The sequence below is a fragment of the Polyergus mexicanus genome, unplaced genomic scaffold (assembly GCF_030449975.1).
Source record: "Polyergus mexicanus isolate NDT 795.1 unplaced genomic scaffold, iyPolMexi1.0 SCAF_10, whole genome shotgun sequence".
Lineage (NCBI taxonomy): Eukaryota > Metazoa > Arthropoda > Insecta > Hymenoptera > Formicidae > Polyergus > Polyergus mexicanus.
This window is the reverse complement of record NW_027223330.1, coordinates 738049-751857: the sequence shown is the minus strand read 5'-3', so window position 1 is coordinate 751857 and position 13809 is coordinate 738049. Positions and strand designations below refer to the sequence as shown.

Below are 13809 nucleotides of genomic sequence, written 5' to 3'. Positions count from 1 at the left end.
AATTCTTTCACGTGATATCAATATATATATATATATATATATATGTAGGTGCGAGGCGCTTCGACGTCATATTACGGACGCGGGATAGACGCATCAGTGAATGACCGGTTAAATTCTCTTTGACGCTCGCGCAAATTACTTAATTGATCAGTCGCTGTTGTTTTAACGAAACGCGATTGTTTTGCTATCGATGATGGATTTTATTACATTTTCTAGATCAAATATTCTTCGAGCAATATACAATGTAAATATATTTTTAGAAGGCGCGAGTTGTCACGCAATCTTTTTTAACCTTTTGAGAAAAAAAGACCGCGCGAAAGCTTCTTTGATTGAAAAATCACTTGGCAGAAATAATTATTAACATAATATCAGATTATATACAAATACTGAATCCTCTTTAAAAGAGAGAAAGAAATTAGCGAGTAATCTTGGTCGAGATGTTTCTATTTCAATAGCTGCGTTAACCCACCGACATTTTGCAACGCCACAAAGTCACAATCACAAATCCATTTATCTTCGAGACAATTGGCGACTGGACGTATCGAGTCCGCGAGACAGATCGTCGGCCCGCGTAAATAAAGCGAAAGTAAAAGAAAAAGAGAGAGATGAATTGCGCGCGCGAGCAAGAGAGAGAGAGAGAGAGAGAGAGAGGAAGAGTCGATCCGTGGAAGGAGGAGGAGAAAGAGGTGGAGGAGGAAGGATGAGGGTGGAAGAACGGAAGGTAGAGCAGGAGAGAGGATGAGTGTAGGTACGTTTCATTCGTTGTCGCAACAAAGGGGCCTCCGGGTGGCTTCGCAAACAGAAACCGGAGACCGTGGTCTGTGTATGAATTTCCGCAGCTGGCTACGGGGAGACAAACAGATAGCTAGTTATTTCTGCATTCACCGGCTGAATGGCCGACGCGTCTGGAACGACGCACCGGCGCGATACAAGCGACCATTATTGGCGAACACCACGACGCCGGCGAGCGTGGCACGCTCGAAGAATTCCAACGTTATCTTCATGCCCGGCCTGAGTTTGAGCTCTTCCTCTCCTGCCGGCTCATCAGCACCGGAAGCACAATCAGCGGTCGCGAAGGAATCCGATCGCGGAAAAAAAAAACAAAGAAAGAATTGCAAATTCTCGCGAGAGAGAAATTTAAAGACGAGTGTTATTGATGAACAGTTTCCGTAGAGATTCATTCTTTCCAAGTTGCTACATTCACATTTTTTTTTTTATTATCTTTCGAATAAAAAAGTCAATGTAAAAGAGCTGACCGAAACTTCGGGTAAAGGGTCCGCAGTCTTTCCGCAGACACACTGAATTTCTAGATATGCTCCTCTGAACTTTTAGAAAAACGACTTTGATGATTAAGATAGATTGTTTGAAACTTCCTTCAGACAACCAGATCTGAAAATTTAGACAAAAATAAGTCTGAATTTATAGAAAATTTTTTTACAATATACAAAATCCTTTTGACTTAAGTTTGATTTGACACATTAATCTTCCTTCAGTATTACAATTAGTAATGTAATGGGAGAAAGAGAGAGTTGGTTAAATCGTAGCAAAATATTACAATCAATTTTCTTATCGTAAATTTCATTGCAAAATTTTTTTAAAAAATTAAGACATATTTCTGTCTGAATTTTTAGGTCTGAATGACATTTCAGACAATCTGTCCGAATCGTCAGAATCGTTCTTCTAAAAGTTCAGAGGAGTATGTCCGAAAATTGAAGTGTCTGAAAATACAGACAATGCCTGATAATTGAAGTATCTGAAAATACAGACAGCATTCTGTCTGAAAATTCAGACAGTGTGTCTGCAAAAAAGCTGCAGACTCTGAAGTTACACAGTCAATACTTTTACAGTGTTCGTAGAAAACAAATCTTACGATCGATGATCGGTGACGGGAATGGCTCGAGCACTTTGTCGCACACTCTCGTAAGCTCTCTCCCCCCCTCTCTCTCTCTCTCTTTCTCTCTCTCTGTCTATCTCTCGAAAGTAGCGAGTTCTTACAAAATGTTGAAGCGTCTGAAATATCGAGGGCCGCGGCACAATATGCGGCGATGTGAGAGAGTTGACTCTCTTGTTTCTGTATGCTCCCTCCCACCGCTTCGAGGCCATTTGGAAAATAAAGTGCGCTCATTCTCTTTCGCTCTCGACTTCGACGACACATGGCGCGAAAGGAGAATGCCGGTCTTTTATGAGCGAAAACAGAGGCGAACGGTATACGGTGTCATTGTCCTCTTTAGCAGCGACATCGCGCTGGATAATTAAGTCTCCTGGAACGACGGCGTAGATGAAGACGGGAATAAACTATCGCGATAATGATGAGGGTAGACATATCCCAAAGTAACGAACATTTAATACGACGTTGATGTAAATTGCACATAGTTACAGACGTACAATAACGGTATTCTTTTAGCACGTGACTTTATATTATATATTTTGTATTTTTAATAATGTCCATAAAAAGAAAATTGGATAAATCTTGACGTAAATAATTAGATGAGAAAATTTATCTTGCTCACTGAATTCATACAAATAGATATTCACACAATTTTATGTCTAATAAAATTTCTTATCAAATTCATCCCGAATTTTAAGATTTGAATATTGACGAGAAAAATTACTCCGGGTTTCAAATTATTTTATCCAATATCTCCAAAGCAGTATAAAATCAATTTAAAATTCAGTCCTCGATTGGACCGTGTGCGGAATTATTTTGAGAAATTATCAAAAGTACGTATATACGTTAGTCATTTAACAATAAAAATTTGATAGTCGTTCGAAGTCGTCGCGATCGGACGAATCTTCGTGCAAATATCTCAACGTCGCGCGGCCAGAAGAAATTTTTAAATTTCCGGGCACACCGATTCTCGCGGATCGTAGAGAAGGGGGGAAAAGAGGGATTTCGAGGCGAGAGAAACCGAGCGCTGTAATCAATTGGTCGTAGCGGGCGGGAGAGGGACTTAGCATCGCTAAGACTGGATGTAAATCATCTGGACAAAGCCGCTTAACGATCCGACAAAGGATCCCGCACGGTCCTTTCTTTGGCCACGAATTATAGAATCGGCAATACGCGCGCTATTCTCTCTCTCTCTCTCTCTCTTGCGCCCTTCTCCTTCTTTTTTTAACACCGGTCATCTCACCGGGGCCAGTCGTCCCATTCTCAACTCGCGGCAGCCCGGTCATCCGAACGTGCTCGGTCCAACGTGACGAATTTTATGGCCGTTTGGCACAGCGTTGTCTTCGACATAGAACAAATTTCCGGACCGGGTCGTGTCGCCCGGATCCACCGATTTCGCGATTTGCGCGCGCCGACCGAATCGAATGCGTCGGACTCTCGAATTTGTCGCCTGCTTTTTACCCATTGTATCGTACGTTTTTTTCTAACGTCGGATCCGGACTCGAGATGCGAAGATCTGCGGATTCACCGATTTATCTAGATTTTATTAGGACTTTCGATGCCGCTTGCGAGAATTTTTCTCCCTCCAAATTTATATTTAAGCTGTTATTCTCGCGAAATATGAAGATCTATAACAATATTATATTCGCGAGACTAGACTCGTTTCCTCGTTTCGTGTTCCAGGTGGTGAGCTCGATGGACGCTATGAAGTACTCCATGGAAGCTGACAAGTATCGCGCCGCCTACATGCCGCCCAGCACCCTGGCGATGAGTATGTACCCGGATCCCAAGTACCTGGACTCCAATCCCAAGACCTATCTGGACCGGAGCTACCTGGACTCGGCGAAGGCGTACTTCGAACAGTCCAAACTCTACATGGATCAGAAACCGACTATCGCTGATTACAATCGATCGAGTTACGAGCCCAACAAGCTCTACGAGGAATCCAGCCCGGGTAGCGTCGTCGGTGGGAACGGACCCGCGAGGTCGCCAGCCGCCGAGTCGCCGGACACGAGCAAGCAGCACGAGAGGACCGAGCAGGGCTCGTCCAGCGCAAGCTCCACGTCGACGTCGTCGGCCGCGAGTCCCGGTGCGACCCTGCCCGCTTACTATCCCGGACCGGTCCAGGCTGGCGGTCTTCTGGGTCCGCAAATGGGCCAGTACGGCGGATACCAGACGGCACCCGCGCCGGGAAACGAGTCATTTCGCCGGCCGTTGACGGTCATCTTCTGACCCGACAGAGCGTAGCTCTGATCTATCCTCGACGAGCAGCTGCTATGACGCCTGACTCGCGACGGCTGGATCGCGACGGCTAACGCAGATTTCGCGAATTTGACGAGGCGAGATGAAGAGATACTATCAATCGCGCCGATCGGAAATAACGTTATTGTCTAACCAAGTCGAGATTTTGACTTCAAGAGGAACACGGGATCTGGTCTCCCTGTATCGTCTAACGCGGATTTCACGGAAACGAGAGTGAAAACTGATGAGAAAGTTATATGAGAGTTATTAGAAAAACTTTATTCTCTTCTCGAAATAAACTTTCCTTTATTTTACTGGATGGATTTTCGCGATTACATCATTTCCTCATCATAATAGCTAATCACGGATTTTAACACACTTGCAATGATGAAATCTTTTTCTGAAGAATACTCCCAATTTTAGAAGAATTCTCTAATAATCTTTAAAAGATTCTAGCAATATTAAAGCGGGTTCAGTGCTATTGATAAATGAAGATCTTACGAACCAGTTAAATAAAAGTTGAAGAAGCTATGAAAGAAGAGTGGGATCGTTAATGAAACGAAGAGATACTTGATCTTCAGAAAACTTCTTGTTGATTCGACAATTTGACGCATCCGCCGTTCAAAACGCTCGATTCGGAAGAATTTTTATCGAGCGGCCAGGAAGAATTAGATCATTTCCCGGTCGGATATATAATCGCATCTCGCTTTAGCAGCGAGATTAAAACTGACCAACGGAATGACCAACTCTATTCCAAGAAGCAAAGGACGGATTAACGACAATAACGTCGTTACGAATGACAACGAAGATCGGGAAGGATGTCCGCTGTGTCGTTAACTGACTAGTCTTAACAGAGATCACATCGTTAAGAACACACGTTGTACATAATCCCTGTGTAAATAGTGTAGCAAAAACTTGGCTTTTCCGGATATTCGCACGCGAATCCGCTTTCTTTACAGTCTCCAGCCTCGCGTATGAGCATAGCTCTCGACGAAGAAAGCAGTACAAATGGAAGATCGTGTGCATGCATGATGTCCGAAACCTGTCGCGAGTGGTTCGATCTCGTTGGAACAACGTAAGCATCCTCTTTGTTTTCCTCCTTTTTCAACTCGCACAACTGATTACAAAGATATACTCAGTTTGTATAATATTATATAATATTATAGAATGTTATATAACATTATATAACCAGGCTGGGAGAATCGCACGGGCTTTATTAATGATAAAAAAATTTTCCCATACCTCTTAGAATCTTAGAAATTACTCTTATAAAGCAATATTTTTTATGGCTGAGAGATTGAAAGTAAAATTTCATCGTCGATGATTCTAATTAATTGCTAAAAATTAATTATCAAAAACGTGTCAATGTCACCAGTTATGTGAGTTGAAAATTTCGATATTTCTCGAATAAAACTTTTTATATAAATAATTCTATTTAACTTTTTCTTTTATAAGCGCGTTTAATTTTATTCTCGTGGAGAAATTGATTATTATTGTTGCGTCATAAATGTAGCCTCTAAATATTTATCTGAGATAATAACATTTGAGTTAAATGCCGTTTATATTTGTGCCGTTTATTTGAGTATTATGTGAGATTTTTTGCGCATCGCGTTAATAATCATGGTGTCTTCGTTTTATTGAAATGAGCAATGCTAAGAACAATGATTTATCGATAAAAATAGATATTTATTATTAATTTTCCAATTAGATATCTGGCATTTTTTTTTGTCGGGATACACTTTAAGAACGTCCATTTTGTCATTTCAAGGATTTTTAAAAATAAGTAATTGATATATATATATATATGTATTTTAAAAGAGTAATTAATTATAATTCTTGTTAATTTATTGACTGACAGAAATACGCGATTATATTTCTGTCTTGGGAACTGTTGGTTATTTTCGGTCTGTTTTCGCTTTACGGTGTCGATCAAATCGATTTTGCGAGGGGGAAAATAAGCTGCGGAAAATATCTCGTTCTCAAAGAGCGAGACCTTCCTGCTATACGACGTGTAACCTTTGTATTCGTATCGTTACGATGAACCTTAAGCTGTATCGATTATCCGCGTATAATATTACAAGCGACACAAAAAGTAAGCTATAAATATTGTACCGTAAATGAGAAATAAACGTTAAATATTATCCTTCGAAACATGTTTTGACATATTACCCTTCCAATATCAACATTAATCTCCTCAATAACACGTTTAAATGTAATAAATTGATTCACTTAAAAATCGTCTCTTTAAATAATTCTCTCGTTAAAAAATGAATCGATTATTTATATTGACTCTGAATATCTCGAGATCTTTACGAGAGAAATTTTTTTTTTTTATACAAAGCTAGATGTGTCGCATATAAGAATAGTTCTTATGCTTACACGCGGGTCGAAAGGATGCCCAGTATATGCATGAATGAAGAGTTAAAAAGGCTAGATTTTGAAAAGATACATTATTATTCCGCTAAAGAAAAGTTTGTTTCTTAGCGGGAGTCCCGATTGAGAGGACGACTGGGCTGGTGAAGCCTCGTTTCCATGCCCGACCCATTCGTAACAATTCAAAGAAGAATCTCAGTATTTACCTGGCTGAAAAGCGTAAGGTGTTTTCACGGGTGGTTTCGGGAGAGAGGAAAGGGGCGGGGAGGGGGGGGGGGGAGGGGATCGACCAGCGTGAAGGTGCGAAAGCATAAATGGCTCGAGTTTCCAAACGGCAGCTAACGCGCTCACGATCACAGCTGCCGTTCTTTCTAAGCCGACAATGGGCAACGCAACGGCGTGCGTTGGCCGAAGCAGCGCCTTCTCTCTCTTTCTTATAGTCTTTTCCGAGCGTCGAGTCTCGATACGCATTGTGCATCGAGACGCACAACGGTTGCGACTTATATTAAAACTAACGGCGCGAATAATTTTGCAGTCTTCGATATAATAAATTTCTTAATTTTTTAATCACACATTAATATATGTATATATATATTTCTTTTTTTTTTTTTTTAATTTGTGCGGAAACTTTTAAAAATAGTTCGATCAATTCAATAACACTCGAAGATATTTTCTTGTTCAAAAGCATTTATAAATTATAAATTTAATTAATTTGTTTTAGCAAATGTCCATCTTAAATCTTTGCGTATTAAAATCTTGTAATTTCCAAATACGAATAAACGAATAGAACAGTTGCGATTTATTTTAAAATTAACGGTACGAATAATTTTGCAGTCTCCAATATGATAAATTTCTTAATCCTTTGATCGCACACAAAAATATATTTTCAAAATTCGTTTGAAAATCTTTAAAAATAATTAAATAAATTTAATAACTGAAAGATATTTTTTTTTGAAAAGCATTTACGAACTATAAATTTATTTAATTTATTTTAACAAATTTTTTTAAATACGATTCTTAAATTTTTGCATTAAAATTTTGTAAAAACTAAATTATAAACTTTTATAATTCAATTTAAATTTTATAATTAAGACTTGCAACAGTCTATTGCTATTCGCACACGCATGTTCAATGAATTGACTCGTGCAAATTTCAACATTTGAAAAGAATTTACACGCAATTCATAAACTTAAAATCTCAAAAATGTGTAGAAATAAAACCTTAATACTCGTGAAAATGTTTTCAACAATTTTTTTATCCCTGACAGAAACATTCTATCCTGATGGAGTTCGTGTCATTTTGACGGAGTATTTCGCTAAAAGACGTAATGAATAGTTACACGTCACGGCGGCATTGTTAATTCGAACGGTGACCGGATAAAAAGGGCCCGTAAACTATACAGTAGCCCACGGCAAGTGATAACAAGATACCAGCCGCGAGAACAGTGATTAGGGACCCTCGTGCACGCCCCTTCGAAACGACAAACTGACAATTTTCACCTCGTCGTTATCCTCTTGAGAGGCATGTCCATTGTTTCTGATCCCAGAAGGATCATCTCAAGCGCCCTTTCGTCGAGAGCATGCGTGCTTCTGCGAGCAGGAAGCGTGAATGAGGATACCAGGATTCCCACCCTGTCCCGGGGACCCGGGTAACTCCTGACATATCTCTGGAGATGCGCGGAGGTGGCTACCATCTCATTAAATCCATTATACCAAGTGAACGGCGATCAACTTGGCCTGCCCGCCGAACCGTCAGGCCGGCTTAGACAGATCGTTTAGGTGGAATCTAAATCATCTACCTTCCCTTTCCCTTTTCCGATTCCCGCTGCCCGAATACGCATCGCCATTCCTGACCGACCTCTCACGACTTCATTAGTACACCGACTTACTTTGGAATGCGTGAGATTTCGGATGTCATCAGGAATTAGGAAAGTATGCGTAGAATCTCAAATAATATAATTACTGTATGAAATATCGATATATCTGATATCGTCAAGAAATAAGATCAGATAAAGTATAAATAAAATAATAAAAATTGTTTTCCGATAATAAAATTTATAGATATTATAAAATTATGTATAGAATATAAAAAGAGATTTATATAGCTTCCTATTAATATCGTATAACACAGTTGTCACAGAAGATGAGTTTATACCTGTTATGAAAATAAGATATTGTAAATATTAATTTCTTCAATTATTAATTAATTAATACAAAATTAATATTTTTTATTAAAATTTTAAAAAATATCGAGAAAATCATTGTAACGGGGTGTTAAATGTTAACGACATTTCATTTGAAAACTTTTTTCATCTAGTTTCTTTTTTTTTAACTATTATTCGTTAATTATGTTAATCGACGTTATCACATTTCTATCATCGTCACGAGAATTATCAATCTCCGCTAATAAAATGCTTGATTTGATTATCGTTTATGCATCTCGTCAATTAAATGATATCAGGGAAAAAGACACACATATTTCGTTAATTATTGATTGTAATTTATGACATTATCTGATTATCTTTTACTGTCATTCAATCGTCGTAGAATCATTGGAATGAATTAATAAAACAATTATTAATTTCATTCACAACAGATTACATTTAGTCAAATTTTACTGACAATCAGATTCAATGACCGGACGAATTTCTACGTCTAATAAAATTAATACATTCCAGGATAAAATTTCAATCGACGAGATATACAGCCGTTCACCGATTATTATTATAATTCGTTAATCAACACAATGTTACTCAATTATTTTTGAATGTTGTTTGAAAGTGTTGATGCGATCGAATTCCTTCACGTATACATAATAACATGGTCATTAAATTAAATACAGATTATACACATTTTGTCAGCGTGTACTCAGCATCGGTGTTCGGTATACTTTTTTTGTAATGTTCACCAAAAGAGGATACCAAAACCGGCTCCTCATTTAAATTGATTACATAAGGAGGGGGATAACTCACATCACGAGTGGCAAAAGCAAGATCGTTTAAGTGTGAATCACTTGAAACTCTCTCATTCTCGTCTTCCAACCGCGTAATTTTATTATTAGGTGTACAACTTTGCTTCCGCCGTTTTCCTATAGATGGCTTTAGCGGTAAGTAGTGGTCGAAAGAAATAGATCATAGACGTCATGCGATAAACTTGGGCATCTGTCAACATAACCCCATAGAAACATTAATCGATTTGTATCTGCGTCATAAAGTTATTCTCGATTGAAAATGTCAGTTTACGAGCCAAATTCTCGTCATTTGCGGGAGGTTTTAATTTTCTGCTTCAATATGAAGAAATCTGCGGCTGAGGCTGATCGAATGCTCTCAAATACTTATGGTGAAGCCCGCTATTAGTGAAAGAACGTGTCGCGAGTGGTTTCAACGCTTCAAGAACGGTGATTTTCACGTCGAAGACCGGCATAGCGGTGGAAGAGAGAAGGTTTTCGAAGATGCAGAATTGGAGGCATTACTTAATGAAGACTCGAGTCAAAGTCAAAAAGAATTGGCACGATCATTGGGAGTGGACAATACTTTGAATCATAAATGTATAATCAGTTTTTTACAATAAAGCCTCGAATTTCGGGAAAAAAAACGGCGGAAGCAAAGTTGTACACCTAATAAAATATAAATTTCGAATTTGTAAACTTAATTTTTATATATTCTTTACATCTAAAATTGTTATCTTAATAAATTATCATGTAATTTGTTATTATTTCGATATTTCAACTTCAAAACAATTATTTCCTTTTTCCGTCAAACTATTATATTATATTGATCAGGTGTTTTGAAAAACCTTTGTATACTAAGCTACGGATTTTGAAATTCTCCGGTCTATCCGACAAGATCGGTAGAACTATACGCGACTAGATGGATCGCTAGATCAATGTATCCGTAGGTCCTCCCTGTGTTAGCTTTGTTCACGTTGGATACTCTCTACGCTTCTCCACAAACAGAGCTGTGTCCGATTCATAAACTGCACAATGACATTCCGAATTGAAGGCCCGGATGCCAGAACCAAGGCACACACAAGTTCACTTTTAAAGAACTTATTTACCACCTTGTGTTCACTGAATAATAGCTCGTCTCAATTGACGCGAGAGCACCCAGGCATTCCCAGATAACACAACAATGAGAAAAGTAAAATGGAGTTCCAGGTTTATATGTGAATAGAGCTCGCCTTTGCATTGATCGAAATATCATCGCGAGCAACAAGCAGCAATTTTAATTCGAGTGAATTCCTTTTACCGATCAATTAAATAATTTTATTCAGACGAATCAATCGTCGCCGGTGGCGGCAAACCATCGACGATTGCGTTACGCAAACATTTGCGAGGACCCACGCATAATGATCGCAAGCTACCAACCCATAACCGGCATCGCTCCCTGCCTCGCAGGCTTCGTGTTTGCGTATCGATTGCACACACGCACAGACGCAGAAATCATTCGTGACGTCGGTGTTTCGATAACTGTTAATAGCTACTATCACTAATTAATTCTGAAGTTCCTTTCCTATCAACTCGACATCATTTTAATAAAAACTTAATTTCGTACTTGCTTGGTTTTGTTCATCATAGACGCTTCTTTTACGCAATATTTTTGAATATAATAAACAGTATCGGAATTTTAAAGCGATATTAAAAATTTTCTTATTTTCATCATTTAAACAAATCTTTCATAAACACACTTATTTGATAAATAAACATTTATAATCTGCGCATATATACCTATATATATTTATTTATTTATTTATTTATTTTCGTATTAATTTTAATATTGTCTTCCACAATAAATAAAATCATATCATCCATTGATAATACTTACGATATGTATGCCACTGAAATGCATTATCCTTTTTTCAATAATATTTATAAATACGCTTTTAGAGAAATAAATAAATTTATCTGAATATTTTGTAAATGGGGGCGATACTTGAAACACATAAAATGAGTTACAATGATTTAAGGACTTTTCTCGAATATTGAAATTAATACTGATAACCCGAATGTGTATTATTGATAAATAAACTCGTGTCATCATGTAAGTATTAATTATTTCGTCAATAATTAATAACACAGCGGTGCCTCGAAATAAATAAAATGATATGTATGGTTTCAATAATCTGATTATATTTTTCCAATAAATAAAATTAGCTTCAGTTATTTGAGGACGTTATCAATAAATAAATTTAATACAGGTTCCCCGAACACGTTTATATAATGGATAAAATTGATATTCACGCATAAACGTGCATTTTCAATAAATAAATTCATTCATTGGTTATTTGTGTGAGAAACATGCTTGTCGAATAAATAAAATTATATTCAATAAAGTGATCGTGCCATTTCAATATATATAATCAATCTTGTCTTGCTGACGCTTTTCCATTAAACAATTTTAACTTTAAACCACTGAGATTTTTTATAATGAATATTAGAAATACCGATAGCTCTCTTAAAAGTATATTACCAATCAATAAATTTACGTCGATCACACAAATAACATTAATTTAATTTGTTAAGAAAAGAGTCTATATTTTCCAGTTACTTTTATAAAATTATATAAGTTTTTTGTATTCATTTTAAGATAATGGATTTAATTATTAAAATACAAATATAGGCTGTAAAATTTACAAGTCTTTCATTTTTCTCTCAGTTGGTAATATTTATAATACAATAAAGATTAAATAATACAGAGAAATTCTTTGTTATATTCTCTTATATTTGAAAATTCAAGAAATATAGTAAATATTATCAAGTATCATTACACATATATTAATATAAATATATTTTATTATTTCCAAAATTTTGCAGAAAAACAAAATCGAACGTTAAATTAATGAAAATAAGTTAGGAAATATAAAAAGTAATATATCGATTTAAATTCAAACTCATTTATTAATTAGAAAGATAGGAATATTCCATAATTTTATTATCCATTATTTTTGCATTAATCCATTATCTTAAAACCAGGTAATAAAAAATAATGAGACTCGCCGTAACGTGTAACTTACATGACGTGGAACTCGGTTGCATTACCAGAAGTTGATCTATCAAAAACAATGTAAAAAAATTAATTTGATTAATCTGCTAATTGATAAAAAAAAAAAACATCAAAATTAAATTACATTAATTTATGGACGCAGGAACGAAATTTATCATCTCATTGTCTATGCGCTGAGAAAATGAACGAAGATATACATGTGTATATCTCGTTATTTATTACACATCGTAATGTATTCGAGTCAACAATGTTAACTGTCCGTCAAGATGGCGATGAACGCATGAATAACAGGTGAATAATTAGTCACAAGAGTAACGAACAAATGGATTTACTCACTACAATTTCCTTATCTCTCAATCATCGCCGTCGTCTCTCTTCTTCGAACACTCGCTCTCGTCGTATTTAGTTACAAATCACTCGGAAAAACGCGGCCACGATTTTCTACGGCTTATCTCGGTCCGATATAAATAACGCGAAACAAGATCGCGCGTCACTTTTGCAACGGCACTCCCGATACATACGTGGAACTTTGGAAATACTCGGCGCTAACATCACATCGGTGGCGATAGCGAGAGGACTAGTGACATGTCAAAAAAACGCAGGAAGCTCGCCGCGGTAAACAATGACGTCACGAGCCTCGGCCACTGTCGCTCGGAACACGCTGTAAAGAGAAATAATACACAAACGTAATAATAAAAACGTCGCTGTCAATATATCGGGTATTTTGACAAATAAAAGATCGTAATTGACAGTAAACTGGAAAAAGCTACACAATACGGTGACACTAAACGATACGAATCCGATGTTGATCACTAACCTTAATTAACACGCGATGGATCGTACGACGCGATACCTCCGATTATATCGATTCAAACGAATAAGCGATAAGTCTTAATAAATAGGATATATATCGACGGGCATTCCGTCGTTTATGCAATACGTACCGGTTACAGGATTTCGTTACTTACAGCCGTCCATACTAATTATCGTCGCCGCTTGCACGCGGGACTTCGATTACGAAAACAACGAGAGAAGCGACGCGACGTGTCCTGCGCGAAGTTGACATAACACCCGATTCACAATACGATTGTGACGAATGAAAATTACTAGATATTAAAAAGCACGCATATTAGGGTCTATGATAGACGCATAAAATGTATATGTACAGAAAAATCAACCAATCATTCATTTAGTGTGCGGAAGGTAGCAATATGGCAGCTTATATTGTGATAAATTTCTTTATGCCTATACGCAAGGTTGGGAACGTTACTTTATAAAAGTAACGCGTTATCGTTAATACCGTTAT

General features: G+C 37.2%; 1 protein-coding gene and 1 long non-coding RNA gene across 3 annotated transcripts in view; one reads left to right on the top strand and one right to left on the bottom strand.

Moving 5' to 3' along the window:
* The window catches only part of LOC138937091 (transcription factor Sox-19b), a 28446-nt gene extending 23023 nt beyond the window's left edge, over nt 1-5423 (top strand). The window contains exon 5 of the mRNA XM_070303012.1: nt 3572-5423. Within this exon, the coding sequence (XP_070159113.1) occupies nt 3572-4120 (549 nt within the window). The 3' untranslated portion in view covers nt 4121-5423. The remainder of the gene's footprint in view (nt 1-3571) is intronic.
* LOC138937410 (uncharacterized) overlaps nt 1-13583 on the bottom strand; it is a 171977-nt gene extending 158394 nt beyond the window's left edge. For both annotated transcript variants that reach the window (XR_011447516.1, XR_011447515.1), the window contains exons 1-3: nt 13448-13583; nt 12840-13164; nt 12514-12549 (exon numbers count right to left, since the gene is read on the bottom strand). This is a non-coding gene — a long non-coding RNA (uncharacterized lncRNA). The remainder of the gene's footprint in view (nt 1-12513; nt 12550-12839; nt 13165-13447) is intronic.
* Nucleotides 13584-13809: the final 226 nt, after the last annotated feature.